This window comes from Gallus gallus, chromosome 5, assembly GCF_016699485.2.
Source record: "Gallus gallus isolate bGalGal1 chromosome 5, bGalGal1.mat.broiler.GRCg7b, whole genome shotgun sequence".
Lineage (NCBI taxonomy): Eukaryota > Metazoa > Chordata > Aves > Galliformes > Phasianidae > Gallus > Gallus gallus.
Genome location: NC_052536.1, coordinates 33,034,639 through 33,047,602, shown reverse-complemented (window position 1 = coordinate 33,047,602; position 12,964 = coordinate 33,034,639). Strand labels below are relative to the sequence as shown.

The 12,964-nt window shown below is 50.4% G+C and overlaps 1 protein-coding gene across 6 annotated transcripts; it reads right to left on the bottom strand.

The window, feature by feature from the left end:
* Positions 1 to 2,840: 2,840 nt before the first annotated feature.
* LOC423301 lies at positions 2,841 to 10,901 on the bottom strand. 6 transcript variants are annotated; one of them, XM_046942119.1, is made up of 4 exons: positions 10,637 to 10,901; positions 9,920 to 10,216; positions 5,418 to 5,541; positions 2,841 to 3,851 (listed from the first exon to the last, which is right to left on the bottom strand). In XM_046942119.1, exons 1-4 carry the CDS (start codon positions 10,772 to 10,774, stop codon positions 3,583 to 3,585), a joined length of 828 nt encoding a protein of 275 aa, XP_046798075.1. In that variant the 5' UTR covers positions 10,775 to 10,901; the 3' UTR covers positions 2,841 to 3,582. The 6 variants fall into 6 exon arrangements, 1 of the variants encoding a protein (XP_046798075.1); XR_006939372.1 differs by lacking the exon at positions 10,637 to 10,901 and having other exon boundaries at positions 2,841 to 5,284; positions 10,069 to 10,547; XR_006939373.1 differs by lacking the exon at positions 10,637 to 10,901 and having other exon boundaries at positions 10,069 to 10,547.
* Positions 10,902 to 12,964: the final 2,063 nt, after the last annotated feature.

Sequence of the window (12,964 nt, the reverse complement as noted above, 5' to 3'; positions counted from 1 at the left end):
ATCTGAAATGAAAGGCAGTATAGAAGAGATGAGCATCAGGAACGTACTAAAAATTTGACTGAAGAGAAAGCTGAGTCCTACTTGGGGAGAAAAATTTGTGAACAAAAACCTGATAACAAATGCTTTACACATTTCTGCAAAGAGGAGCTGAAATCTATGATTTAATTTCTTTACACTGGAAGATTATGACTAATATTTTCTGCTATAGAATTGTCAGTATATGTGGTTCAGAGTTCCCTGCAATTGTCATATAGTGTTACATGCCCTTTTATTTTTTTAATGTGAGCTCGAAAGATTTCTCTTCTGGTGCGTACTCACTTTTTTCTTTTTTCTTTTTCTCCTTTTTTTATTTCCCCTCCTTCCCTCACCCCAGAAGAATAGGTCTTGTGAGTATCACTCTCCTCCAGGAAGCTCCCTGCAATCTACTGGAGTTTAAGGACACGATATACTCAGGAAGAATGTTGTCAGGAATTAGATCAGGCAGTGGGGAAAAAAAAAAAAAAAAAAAAAAAAAAGGAAACAACATCAACAACAAAAAAGCTGATCTGAGAAACTACAAGACGTGTGCAGGTCCTTTTATATTGTGGAAATACATATCCGTTCCCCACTAGTGGGGAAGGGAGTTGAAATAACTATTTGAAAAAATAAGGAAAATTGCTTCTCACCTCCAGCTTAAAACAATAGTGAGATTAGGCACTCATCATTCTGAGCTGAACCTTTAGGAAAATATTGGTCCCCTTTTCACCTCTCAGGCTGTCAGAAAATTCTTTGGATGTTCGGTTTCAGAAAACCTCACAAATAATGGATAGTTCCTTTCAGAAATTGCCAGTAACACCCCATTCTTCCCAGATTTTCAGAGCTCACAGTAGTGGCTGCACAGATGAAGCCATCACAAGCTAGAGACATCAGCAGCACAGAACATTCTGTTATTTATTTAGACTCTGAAAAAGAGCCTTCTTGCTTATTTTCTTAAAATAATTAAAATGCATCATTTAAGCTCCTATTTGTTCAGGGAAAAAAAAAAAGCGTGGGAGCATAAATGTTTTGGCTCTGAGATGACAGTAAATATATCTTCGTATCATGTTTTTATTTTACCATCTTAATGTATCCATCCTTCCTAGACCCTTCCCATCCCCCATTAATTCCTGAAATGTTTAAAAGAGCCCTGGAGCCTACAATCTCTCTCTCCCGTCTTTGCAGCGGAAGATCAAATGTATTACTTTCCCCCTTTGCATGTCTGATGATGGGATAGAAATATTGCTTCGGCCGAGATTTACGGGCCTGCGTCTACAGTAACAGACCGGGGGCGTGTGCCAGCAGCCCCGCTACAGGAGCCGCAGGGGCTAAGCTGGGTGCGGCAGCGGTAAACCCTGTGCTGTGCACGGAGCAGCGGCCGCACTGCACATCTCCCTTGGCCTGGGGTCACCCCACACCAATTCGGAGTCCTTTTTCTTTTTCTTTTTCTTTTTCTTTTTCTTTCTTTCTTTTTTTTTTTTATTTTTTTTATTTTTAATCGTTTTTGTGGTTTGGGAGTTGGATTTGTTGCTGTTGTTTGTTTGAGTGGGTTTTTGTTTTGTTTTGGAATGTACTGGTTTGTTGTTCGAGAAGGGTTTCATTTGTGTTTGTTTCTTTAATTCGGTTTGGTTTGATTTGGTTGGTTGGTTTTTGTTTTTGTTTTTGTGTGTGTGATCTTTTTTTTAAATAATCAATTAGAGCGGACATTATCCCAAATTCCTGCACTGATAACTGATTGCACTGGGGAAGAAGTTCCTTGGACTAAATCAGAGCAAAATACATATATATATACATATATATATACAAATTTAAATCTTCCTTCCCTTCGAAAGAGCAGAAATGTCCTTGACGCTGAGCAGAGAAGCCAGCTCGATATTAATTTAAGAAGGGTAACTCCAGCACTGCTGGTGATGTTCATTTGCAATTCCGACACACCGGCTATTGTGTGCAGGGAACTAATCCTGCCTCGCCTTGGAAACAGAGCTTCCACTTAGCTCGCTGTACTCCTCAGATTTCCTTTATAAGGGAGCCGTTGTTTTGCTGGGATTTTATGATTAATAATAATATCGCCACGAGACCCAAACGCTCCCGACACGCTTGTGGAGCTTCCCTCCTATCCCACTCCTCCTGGCCTTTTCTCGGCTGAACTTTTGGTCTCCTGCCCTGCTCCTACCACCCATGTTCCCTTTCTCCTCCCTGTTCACGGCCATGGGCACTGGGTGTCGGTCTCCGAGGGAGCAGGGAGACGTGATTCAGTCGCAGCCATGTACTGAAGGGGAGCGGAGGGGCCGTGGCTCCGCTGTCCCCGCCATTTCCCGAAGGGGGCAGCGAGGGCTCCGTGCGCTGAGTCCAACGCCCCAAAGCCGTGCTCCCATGAAACCGACCCGACCTTATCCCTGCCGCTCCGTCGAGCGCGGTAGCATCCCACATTTTCCCCCACAAGGACCCGCAGCCACGGGCAGTGACAGAGCCCGTTTGGCCGAGGGTTGAGCCTCATTTCAAGCTTTTATTGCCACCGTGGCGATGCGGTGAACGGGGGAAGGCCGCGACGTGAAGTACCGAAGCTCGGCACGGGGAGACGTGGGGCGATGCCGGGCCCTCCGACCCCGGCCCGGGGTCCCGGCGCTCCGGCGGCGCCTCGGCCTCTGCCCGCGGCCCGGAACGCATGGGCTCCCAGGGAGGTGACGGACCCTTGTTGTTCTCCAGACAGACACTAACTACTCCTGTCTCTTCTTCCCAGTCCCCACCGCCTTCCCTCCTCCCCCCTCCATTTTTCCTTTTGGTTCTAATGAACAAAAAAAAAAAAAAAAAAAAAAAAAAAGCTCTCGGTGCCAGCGCGCTGTCCTGTTCCGCCCTTCGCATCACGAGCATGCAGCCATCCTCCATCACGGAGCCCGCTCCCGGCCAGGTCCCACTCTGGCTGTCAGGGTTCTCTCTACTCCCACAAATCTCCGACCATAAGCAGAGCGCAGTCCAGGCACGGCCCCGACCCCCCGGCCCCGTGTCTCGGCCGTCCCAGCGCTCGGGAAAGCCGCTCAGAGACTCGGGCAACACAAGAACAGAGAAAAGGGGTCGCCTGTTCGGGACCCCCTCCCCCGGGTTCCACACCGAGAGAATCTATCGATTTATGGACACGCTTCTCCAGCCGTGAGAAAAGCCCTGGCCACTTTTCTGCGCGGACTCGTGGCATCAGCCGCAGCCAGCAGTTTCGATGCCAAAGAGCAATTCTGTTGAGATGCTTAAGGGCGCCTGGCGGTAGGCGTACGCTATAGGGAATGCCGCACGGCGGTGGAGAGGGGAAGAACCAGATCCCAGGGGCAGGATTTCAGCGCTCCTGAGAAAGTCACAGTGCATTGCCACATTTTCTTTCTTTCTTTCGTTTTTCTTCAGAAGAAGATAAGGGCATCTGTTTAATTCTTTTATTAGGCGCTGGAAGAGCGGGCGAAGTCTTTTGCTGACGGCTCATGACTCACACGGTCGGTAGCTTTCCGGCTATCGACTGCAGCAGGACGTGTGTGAGGCATTTTGCAAACCAGCACCGAGGCCCAAAGCCGTGAGTCACAGTGCTCAGCAAGCACCAGGCTCAGTCCCGCGTGTCTGCGTGTTTGCGCTCCCACTGTCAGAGAGCGGGGCTTTATGTTCCTCACATGTTAGATCTGCAATTTCGTGTGGATTCCGACACTCCCTAACGACCCATCCCACGGAGGTGTCTGAAAGCTCCTCGGATGAGCTCCCATCTCTCTCCGGCTCCGAAGTGACGCACCTACCCACGGTGTAGGGTGCATCACTCGAGACAGATTTACAGTTCAGCCCTCCCGGCAGACAGGAGGAGAGATCTGTGCGGAATATAAATTCAAGAATGTAATTCTTTCTCAAACAAATAATCTGCTCCCTTTCAAATATAATTAATGTTTTGATAGTGCATTTCTTGTGAGAGAGAGATACAAAAACAGAGGCAACCTCTTGGATCTCTGTTTGTATATTTGCAACAGGAATTTACAGTACCTATCTTGTGAATGTGACAGATAGAGTGTTTTAAACATCGAGAAGGTTTATTTATTAGCACAACTACATCAGGAAACTGATAGGTCTCTGCTATCCCCCGTGCCCATTTTGCGCGTGTTTTAGTTGCGGAGGAAGTGGCGTTGCGGTAGGTTATTGCAGGACGGCACTATTCCTGCGGCGGGACGGGGCTGTTTCCCAGCCCTCTGACGAGCCCTGCCCCACTGACTGGCAGCGCACCTCTCGCCTTTGTCGTCCGTTCCCCTCTCCCCTCCCCGCTGCTTCCGCTGCTTTCCCTTTTTGCCCGCAGAGCAGGGGGAGACCCTCGTGCCCCACGAGCCGGCCCCGTCCGCACCGGTCCGTGCTTCGAGTCATACTGCCTGAACAAAGCCGCGCTGGGAATGCGCAGGACGTCAGATGCGTGTTAATTACTGATATATGACCTCATGGCTCATTAGTTATAGATCCGCTACCCAATCCTGAGAGTGAGGAATCTTTTTTTTTCCCTCTCCTTCTGTCTTTCCTTCTCCCTCTTTTCTTTCTAACACTGCTCTCAGAGGAGTGTACCAAAGGTCATTTTGCTGCGCTTAGGAACACGAAATGAACGACATTCGTTCCTAATGCCCACTAGATTGCTGCTAAGCCCCGGCACAAAACTGCGCTGGTAAACTAATTCAGTTTAATTCTACATTTTAATTCCAAATGTTACAAATACTGGAGATCGGCGTGAAATTAAAGCCGCCTGCATAGTCCTATCCTATGGGCCATGAAGGGCCAGATGCCACTTCCACCGCTACCAAAGGTAGATTTCCCATCCGTATCACTGGACATTGCATTGGGTCCCGATTATGCCTATAGTCCAGGAATTAATGTGTTTTGGCTTGCCATCTGATGTCACGCTATGTTTGATAATTCGAATATTAAGTGGACCCACATTAGGGAGAAATTTTTGAAAAACTTCTGAAACGTTCAGATTTTCAGCTGGGGTGGTCATGCCCCGTTTCACTTAACATGGTGTTGTCAGAGGACACATCCAAAAATGAGTTTTCCAAGAGAGAAACAAATATGCAGTTGGTTTGGAGGTCTTCAGCAACAATGAATGTAAGTAATACGAGTCACTAAACAACCACCTAATTCCACAGAATTAATCACTTAACTTAAAGGAGTAAGGTATGAAGTTGCAAAATAGTGCCAGGCCCTGTCGCTGTGAAGGCACAGATCTAGCCGTTCCATGGCACTTCTTCTGAAGGCAAACTCCAGTTTCTCTCTGGAATGTATAGATTCCACGTAGGTTAGCACCGGTCAGTATTAGCTCCCCACATAGCAGTAATATAACTTGGAACTGGCGCGTATAACGTTGCACTCATTTTAATTTTCTGGTAGGCGTTCTCTGGATTTACCTGGTCTAGAATGTCCTGACATTCTGGCAGACACCTGGGCATTGCGGCAGATAACTCCGTTCAATACACTGTTACCAGCCTCAGCCACCAAGATCCAATTAATTCGATGTTTGCCTCCAGTGATCTGTGAAAAAACATACGGGCAAGGGAACAAAGAGAGGAAATATTTACCACAGTGATCTGATAATATCTAGGAAAATGTCAAATACCCACATTTAAATTCATTTCTTGAAAATAATACGAAGAGAACAGAAGGAACTTCGGTATCTTTGGGATGTGCAACTGCTCCCTTTTTTTTTTCTTTTTTTTTCTTTTTTTTTTTTTCCGCCCAAGGCTGACATAAGGGACGGTCGCACTTACGTTCAGAAAATATTGTTATTTTTCTTAATGGGGAAAATTGGACTCCCGCGACTTAGATCTGTGGTATTTAGAAGTGGGATGGAAATTGGACTGACACCACTTTGCACTTTAACAATCGGATTTCGTCAGGGTACAAGTTGTTTGTTTAACCCGACAGCTCCGTGCACCCCGTCGCACGCTTTTACACACTCATTAAAACGATTATTCACGACCTGTCGAGTGTTTTCTCGTTCATTCACAGGAAAGACTTAGCGCTCTGAGGTTCGAGCGCGTACGGTCAGCTTTAGCACGGACCAAGGGGAGAGATTACTTATCTCTGCGATCATCTGATGCGAGGCCGCCTTATCTCTGCAGGTTGCAAAGCAGCAGTTGCTGGAGGGGGGAGGGGGGGGAATCAGAAACAACTAAACTTGCCGAAAGTACGAGGGAGAAGCCAAGGGCTCTCCTCTGAGCGGCACCGCGGGCCGATCCCGTTCCCACTTCCCAACTTGCACTCCGGACGGCTACGGGAGGCGGTCCTCCCCTGCCCGGCTCACGCCGCCCGTACCTCCCGCCGGCGGGACGGTCGCGCCAACGCTGCCGAAGCGGAGGAGGGAAAGCGGTGAAGAAACGGAGCCCTCCTCGAAACGGTCGCCACAGAAAATGCTCAGTTCGAGGGGAAAGAGCTAAAATATAGGGCAAAGTGTCATCCTTCTGCGAACCGGATAGTCCGCAGAGACCGGGGCGACTGCTTTTGAACAGATTTAATCACTAAGCAACCTAAAATATCTCCTTCTTTGGAGAGCTCTTTGGAATGCCGAGCCTTCCTTTTTCTTTTTCTTTTTAAACTTTTTTTTTTTTTTCCTGATTCCTATACTCGTATCACCTCGGAATCTTAAATTCCATCTCTAAGGAAAGCTCAGGGGCACCACAGTACTGAGTGCCTCGCGGTTACAAAGGCAGAGCAGGGCCCGGAGCAAGAAGCGCAGATTTGTTCCTTCCCAGTCTCTACGGATCCAGAAAAACATTTTTTATTTGGAAAATATCTCAACAGAATGCCCCTTTATTTAAATGAACCGACCCCGAATACAACAAGGGATTTTAATCTGAAACGGTTTCCTAATTGCTCGAAAGGCAAGCACGTATAAGTAATTTGTTAAACTTATTGGATTGCAATAATCCACTATCAGGTTAGCTAAGAATGGATCTGTCAAGTGTGTTTCCCAGCCTAAGCTCTTTCTTTCAAACCAATCTGGTATAATAATTAGCAGACAAAGAAGTCGAAATATATAAGCAAATAGCTCAGGTTCCGCATAAATAAACAGAGTGATCAATTGCGCTGCTCGATTATTGATGAGAAGATCATCGATTTGACTGCTCCAACCTGCAATCAGAGAGATCTGTATTTAATTATCAGTACTTCTACCTTCGCTGATTTAATAACAAAAATAGAGCTCACACAGCCTACCCTTCCGCCTAAATGCAAATGATACTGATGACATAACTGAAGGCAACTTACGCTTCCCAGAAAACAAACAACTTTGCTCACATAGATCAACCAGCGAGCGGGGGAAGCGGCGCTGCCTCCCCAACGAATGCCAGGGGACGTTTCAGACGCAGATCGGGCGAAGATACCCGTGCATATGTGTTCACACACATATGTGTAGCCGTATAGATATACGGGAAGAGGTTCATTGATAAACAGCAGTGAGATTTATATTTGCGTAATTCACACTGTTTTCCAACAGACCTCTGAGAGCGAGTGCATTCAATTCGCTAACAAAAATGCACTGGTACCGTTCCGAACCACCGTGCTTCTGTCCTCCACATGTGCGATTTAGACACCCAGAGGAGATTTCTTTATCACTGGAGTGTTTGGAAATCGCCACCTATGAGCCGTGGCGTGATAAAATGTGCGGTTGTGCGATGCGCGTTTAACGGCTTGAATAATGGTCCCAGCTTCCTTTCTCGGGGATGTGTGGACAGCCCGAGCCCACGAGGGCCACACCCGTGCGGGGCTGACTGCGCTCGGTGTGCGCGGATCACGGAACGGGGGAAAACTGAAGTGCTCGTAGAGCGGCACCGGAATTTTTGCATCAAAAGAGCAGTCCGGCAGCCGGCGAATATTGCCCGTGTTTAAGACTCAGAAGTAACGCAGCCTTTGGGAAAACGCAGCTTATTCTTGTTCTAAAAATAAAGTTTTGTTTATTTTTGTGAGAACGCAACTACCTTGTTTTATTCCTCCTTTTTAGACTGTCTGCCACGGTTGCGAAAGAATGCGCTGTTTTATTCCTAGATAGGCGGACTTCGGGGAGATCTGTTGGCAGCTCTCTGTCTGCTCTCGGATGCGCTGAATTTATCAGAGTATCTCATCCTAAATGCTTGCAGCCGGCTCGGTTCTGGGTGGGAGCCGGGCGAGGAGGGGCGGAGAGAGGCTGCGAACCCTTTCCCTCAGCTAAGGAACAGCGCGGGGCGACGGCTTCAGCCGGAGGGACCCCGAGAGGGCCCGTCCCGGAGGCTGCGGATCTTTCCACATGTCCCTGCCTTCTTGCGAGAGATTCCCTTGCGAAAGCGATCAGGGAGGGTTCTGCATTCCCCTCCGTGGAAATAGACCCTAGAGAACCCGGGCTGCTTCGGCTTGAGCGAAAAGAGTTGAGGGTTGTTGGGCTTTTTCTGTTTGTTTGTTTGGGGGGGTTGTTTGATTTAGCTCCGGAGCTCGGAATTGGGCATCTCCGCGAAGGGGACTCTCATCCCGGGTTGCAGCTCAGGCAGATCCCCCCGGGCGGCTGTGTGGGAGCGATGCTCACCGCGGCGCGGGGTGGCAATGGCTGCTCTCAGAGCTACCCTCGCTGAGGCTCTCCTCCCAGATCATAGACACTCGGAAGACTCCTTACAGACGGTGCTCTGACACGAGCTGCCGTGGGCGCTCCGTGTCCATTCCCTAGCTGAGAAGAGCAAATCCTCTCGTCCCGAGTGTAATTCGCGAGCCTGGGGCTATGGTCTGCTACATGATGCTGGAGGAAAAGTTGATGTATTTAATCTATTCATTTATCTATCTATTCATTTCTCTATGTAGGAGGGTTGTTTTATTTCCTTTGTTTTGGGGTGTTGGGATTTGGGGGCTTGAGTTGGTCTAGGGGATTTTTCTTTTCAGTTTCCCATGTTTTATTTTGGCCCGGTGGGTTTCCCTATACTGTTCCTGATGGAAACATCCTGGATCAGGTCACGGGAAAAGGATTTAACTGCATTTCCCTCCCGCACCGTCCCTCTCTCTGCAGCTCCCACGACGTCGAGCTAAGGACGCTTCCCACCGTTCCTCCTTCCTGAAGCGGAAGGAGCCCAACTCCCTCACAGCCCAACGCCGCCCGCACAGCACGGTTCTCCCTGCGGGCAGCGGGTGCCGCGGAAGGCCCCGCGCACCGCTACGCGGCGGCCCGGCTCCGCGGTTGCCCGGCGGCGGCCGCAGCCGGGCCTGGCACGGCGCTCTCCCGCTATGCAAGAGCGCCCCCAGCCGCGGGCCCTCAGCGCCGCACAGGGCCGCCCCCGGCCCTCAGAGCCCGCAGCCGCTCTGGGTCGGCGGCCACGGGGCCCCGCTGTCTCCGCGGCGCGGTGCAGGACGTGGGAGGCAAACGGAGCCCTGCGGAAACTGCGGGGCTGAGTGCACGCCCTGGGCTCTGTGAAGCTGCCGCCTGCGTACGCTCAGTGCCCGAGGTTAATCGGGAAAGGAGCAGGGGAGGTAAAATCCTCCGCCGAGGGGGTCGAGGGGGTGAACAAAGCTCTGTCGGGCCAACGAAACAGCGACAAGCGGGGACAGGTGCGGACAAGAGGGGACACGGAGGGCCTCGTCCCCGCGGACACGTCGGTGACTTAAACCCATGAGTCTAACTTCTGCGTCTGTCCCGAGATGTCGGTGGGCTCGCGAAATACCCGCAGAGCAGCAGAGGGAATTCGGGCAGCGGGCAGACAAAGCCGCGGCCTCTCGGAGGTTTCCGGGCCCTGCCCCGGCCCCGGGGCTGCCGCGGCGCTCCGCAGGCGAACCTGCACCCCATCGCGGAGGGGGGGGGGGCGGGGGGCTCTGTGCGCGCGGTCCCACGGGGCCCTCCCGGCACTTCTGGCATTCCCGAAACCATTCGCACAACGCCCGCAAGGTGAAGGAAGCCCACCGCTTTTTCTCTAACGCTGTGTTCCGACCTCAACCAAACCATTCCTTCCGGAGCCCGTCCGGCCCGCGTATCTCCCGCCCCTCTCTCCACGCACAGCGCGCACCGAGCGCGGCTCGGGCCCGGCGCTATGAGAGGAGATCCGCACTCACCGCAGCCGACGGTGCGCCCTTCCCCGCTCTTCCTGCAGCTTCTCCGGCGGTTCCGAGAGCGGACGCAGACCCGCTCCGGGCGGGTGGTGGCTCCTCCGGAGTCGGTGCGAGCGGAGCAGCGACAAAGCGTTAATAGAGGAACTAAAACCTGGAGAGAGAGCGGGAGAACTGCTAAAGCGGCGAAGAAAGTTCCAACTTACCGATGGGAGCGAGGGGGAGGGGAGACGGGGGGAGGAAACGCTTCGAAAAGAGACCAAAAAGAAAAAAGAAAAATCCTGGCGTTAGACACGCGCTTTGCGGTGTGAGAGGTGCTCGGGAACCCCGCCCGAGGACGAGGACTGGGGGCAGCGCCGCTCCGCCACCTCCCGGCTCCCCGAGCCCGGGGGGAAGCGAGGCCACACAGAGCGGTGCGGGGAGGGCGGCGGCGGTGGGGTCCCGGCTGCGGAGCGCTGCGCCGAGGGCAGGTTCTCCGGTGAGGCAGCAGCGTGCGGGAACTCCGCCCTCTGGGCACAGCCGCACAGCCCAGCGAGCAGCCGCAGCCAGCCCCGAGCCCGCTGCTGCTCTTCACCTTCACCTCCCGCTCCCCCGCTCCCGCCACGCCTGACCCCGTCACCCAGGCGCTGAGCTGGGCGGGGGGCGGGGGGCGGCACGGGGAAGTGTGGGGCAAAGCCCGGCGAGGGGTGCTGCGGGGTGCGCGGGTGTGCATGTGCGCATCCCCAGTTGTCTATCGCCCTTCTTGAGTTCTGCACTGTGCAATAGGTACATGCCTGCACCTTCCCTGGGACTGGTGTGCTATTGAGAACTATGCAATATATCCTAAATGGCGGTGTAGATCTCTCAGTGAGCTTTCAGAAGGGAAAATATCAAAAATTAAAGGATAGAAATTCTTTTTTTTTTTTTTTTTTTTTTTTTTAAGTTATCACTTCTCAGTGCCCTTTTTCAAGCAGAACTCCGGTATGTTCAGGCCAAACTGGGTTCAGTGGGAGTTTTGCCTGAGTGCTGCTGCAGAGCCCACGTTAAGACGAGAGGTGCGGGGGTGTACACCTGAGCCTCAGCTCCTGTCACAAACCCTGAGCAGTTCTAAAGGGCGCGGTGACGTCCCCTCTACAACTCTTCTTTTTTTTTTTCCTTTCTTTTTTTTTTTTTTTATTTTCTTTCTTTCTTTCTTTCCTTTTTTTTTCCCAGGCACAGAATTAAAAAAAAAAAACCCAAACAAACAAAAAAACAACAACAGATCACCCCCTCAAACAGTGGTTTTATGTCGCTTAAGGCAGAATATGTTATATATGTACACTCTTCGATTTCTTGAGAACGCTTTCGTAAGATAACGGATACTATTTTACTGAAACTTTTCTTTTTTTTTTTTTTTTTTTTTTTTTTTAGTCTGCTAGAATAATAGTCCGCAAAATATCCTATTTTGGATTCGAGCTATAATTTATTATCCCTCACACTCGTCTGCGAACACAATCTTAAAACCGTAATCGGAGGTTTCTTGACGAGCAGTTTTCTTCTGCTATTGTCTATGCAAAGTTAACCGCCTCAACCACCATCTCGGGAAATCTCCTAGAGTCCATACAGACCGAACGGCACAAGTAGGGGAACGCGGAGAAGCAGCGCTGAGACACTGCAACGCTCTGCAGTGCGCGTTACAAAAATCCTGAGAGCTCTGCCCGAGGGTTTGGCACGTAACGCCCCATGGAAATGAGGATCAGATAACAGAATCATTGCTAGATATAAAATGAGATTAAATGAAATGAAATAGAATAGAATAAAATAAAATAAACCTCGTATTGTCTACTAAAAGATTCTTCATAAAGAAGAGCCCCAAAGACACTCTCAGCTAACTAAAGTGTTTCTATGCCTGGAAGCAGGCAAAGGTGAAGGCGTATTTTGGGCCTTAGCAGAGACGTGCATACATTGCAGCCCCGCCACCAGCCCTTCCCCCGTACATGGGAGAGAGGGAGAGGTGCACCTGAAGCTCTCGGGCAGCATTCGGCTGTGCTGACCCCAGTGCAGAGCGTTCAGAGCCCACTGAGATGAACTCTGTGGAGCCATCCGTTGGAGTCCCCTTCCCGGGAGTTATTATGCATCACGCTTATCTAATTAATGCTATTAGCCAGCCCCAAACTGCCATGGCTCTGAGATTGTGCCTTCCTCCAACCACACTCCTCTTTTCCCTTTTTTAGCACACTCTCAGCAGATTTTTTTACGCTGCAATCTAAATAATTCTAAGTATGTGCTATTAAGTTACCTGCAGTATACAACCGATTGGAAGTGGTAAATAATAAATCATTCCCTTTGTCAGCTGCAGCAGATGCCATTCCTTTAATTTGCTTAGGCACAAACGTACAGAGAGTGGTCCCGAGGCTCCAGGAGTTCCAATCACACCTATTTCACTGTATTTCCGATGGCCTCGTTGCAAAGCACGCTTTTTTCTCTTTCTTTCTTTTTTTTCGGTTTTTGCGATCTCCTATTTTAATGACAATGGAGGGAAGGCCGGGGGGAAGGGCCCTTCCAAGTGGAGATATCACCTTTTCCTCTCCAAACAAAGCGGCCCTTCTCTCGCGGCGGTGATTAATTTGGAATTGCTGATGTGAGAGTAGAGCAGAGGATATCAGAGTTTTCTCCGCTGTCCCCCACACAGCGCGGGGCCGGGCATCGCAGCTCCCAGCAGAGTCCTTCGTTCCTCTCCCTTCCATGCACATTTGCCTGCATCTGTTTATTCATCACCTATTTTGGGAAGATTTCTCCTCCCTCCCCTTATTCTTTTAAATATTCTCGTTGCGAGAATTCAGATTTCCTATTGCTTCTTCATTCACTCTCAGATCTTTTTTTCCTTTTTCTTCTTCATTCCTGTCTCCCTCGGCTCAGCTCTTTCAAGTGCCCGCGATACCAT

Excerpts from the sequence above, each read along its gene's own strand:
- LOC423301 (XM_046942119.1), bottom strand. The coding sequence starts at position 10,774 with ATGCACACCCGCGCACCCCGCAGCACCCCTCGCCGGGCTTTGCCCCAC. Across the intron at positions 10,217-10,636 it reads CGGGGGAGCGGGAGGTGAAG|GTTTTAGTTCCTCTATTAAC; the intron begins GTGAAGAGCAGC and ends CTCTCTCTCCAG. Across the intron at positions 5,542-9,919 it reads ACAGCGTTAGAGAAAAAGCG|ATCACTGGAGGCAAACATCG; the intron begins GTGGGCTTCCTT and ends GTTTTTTCACAG.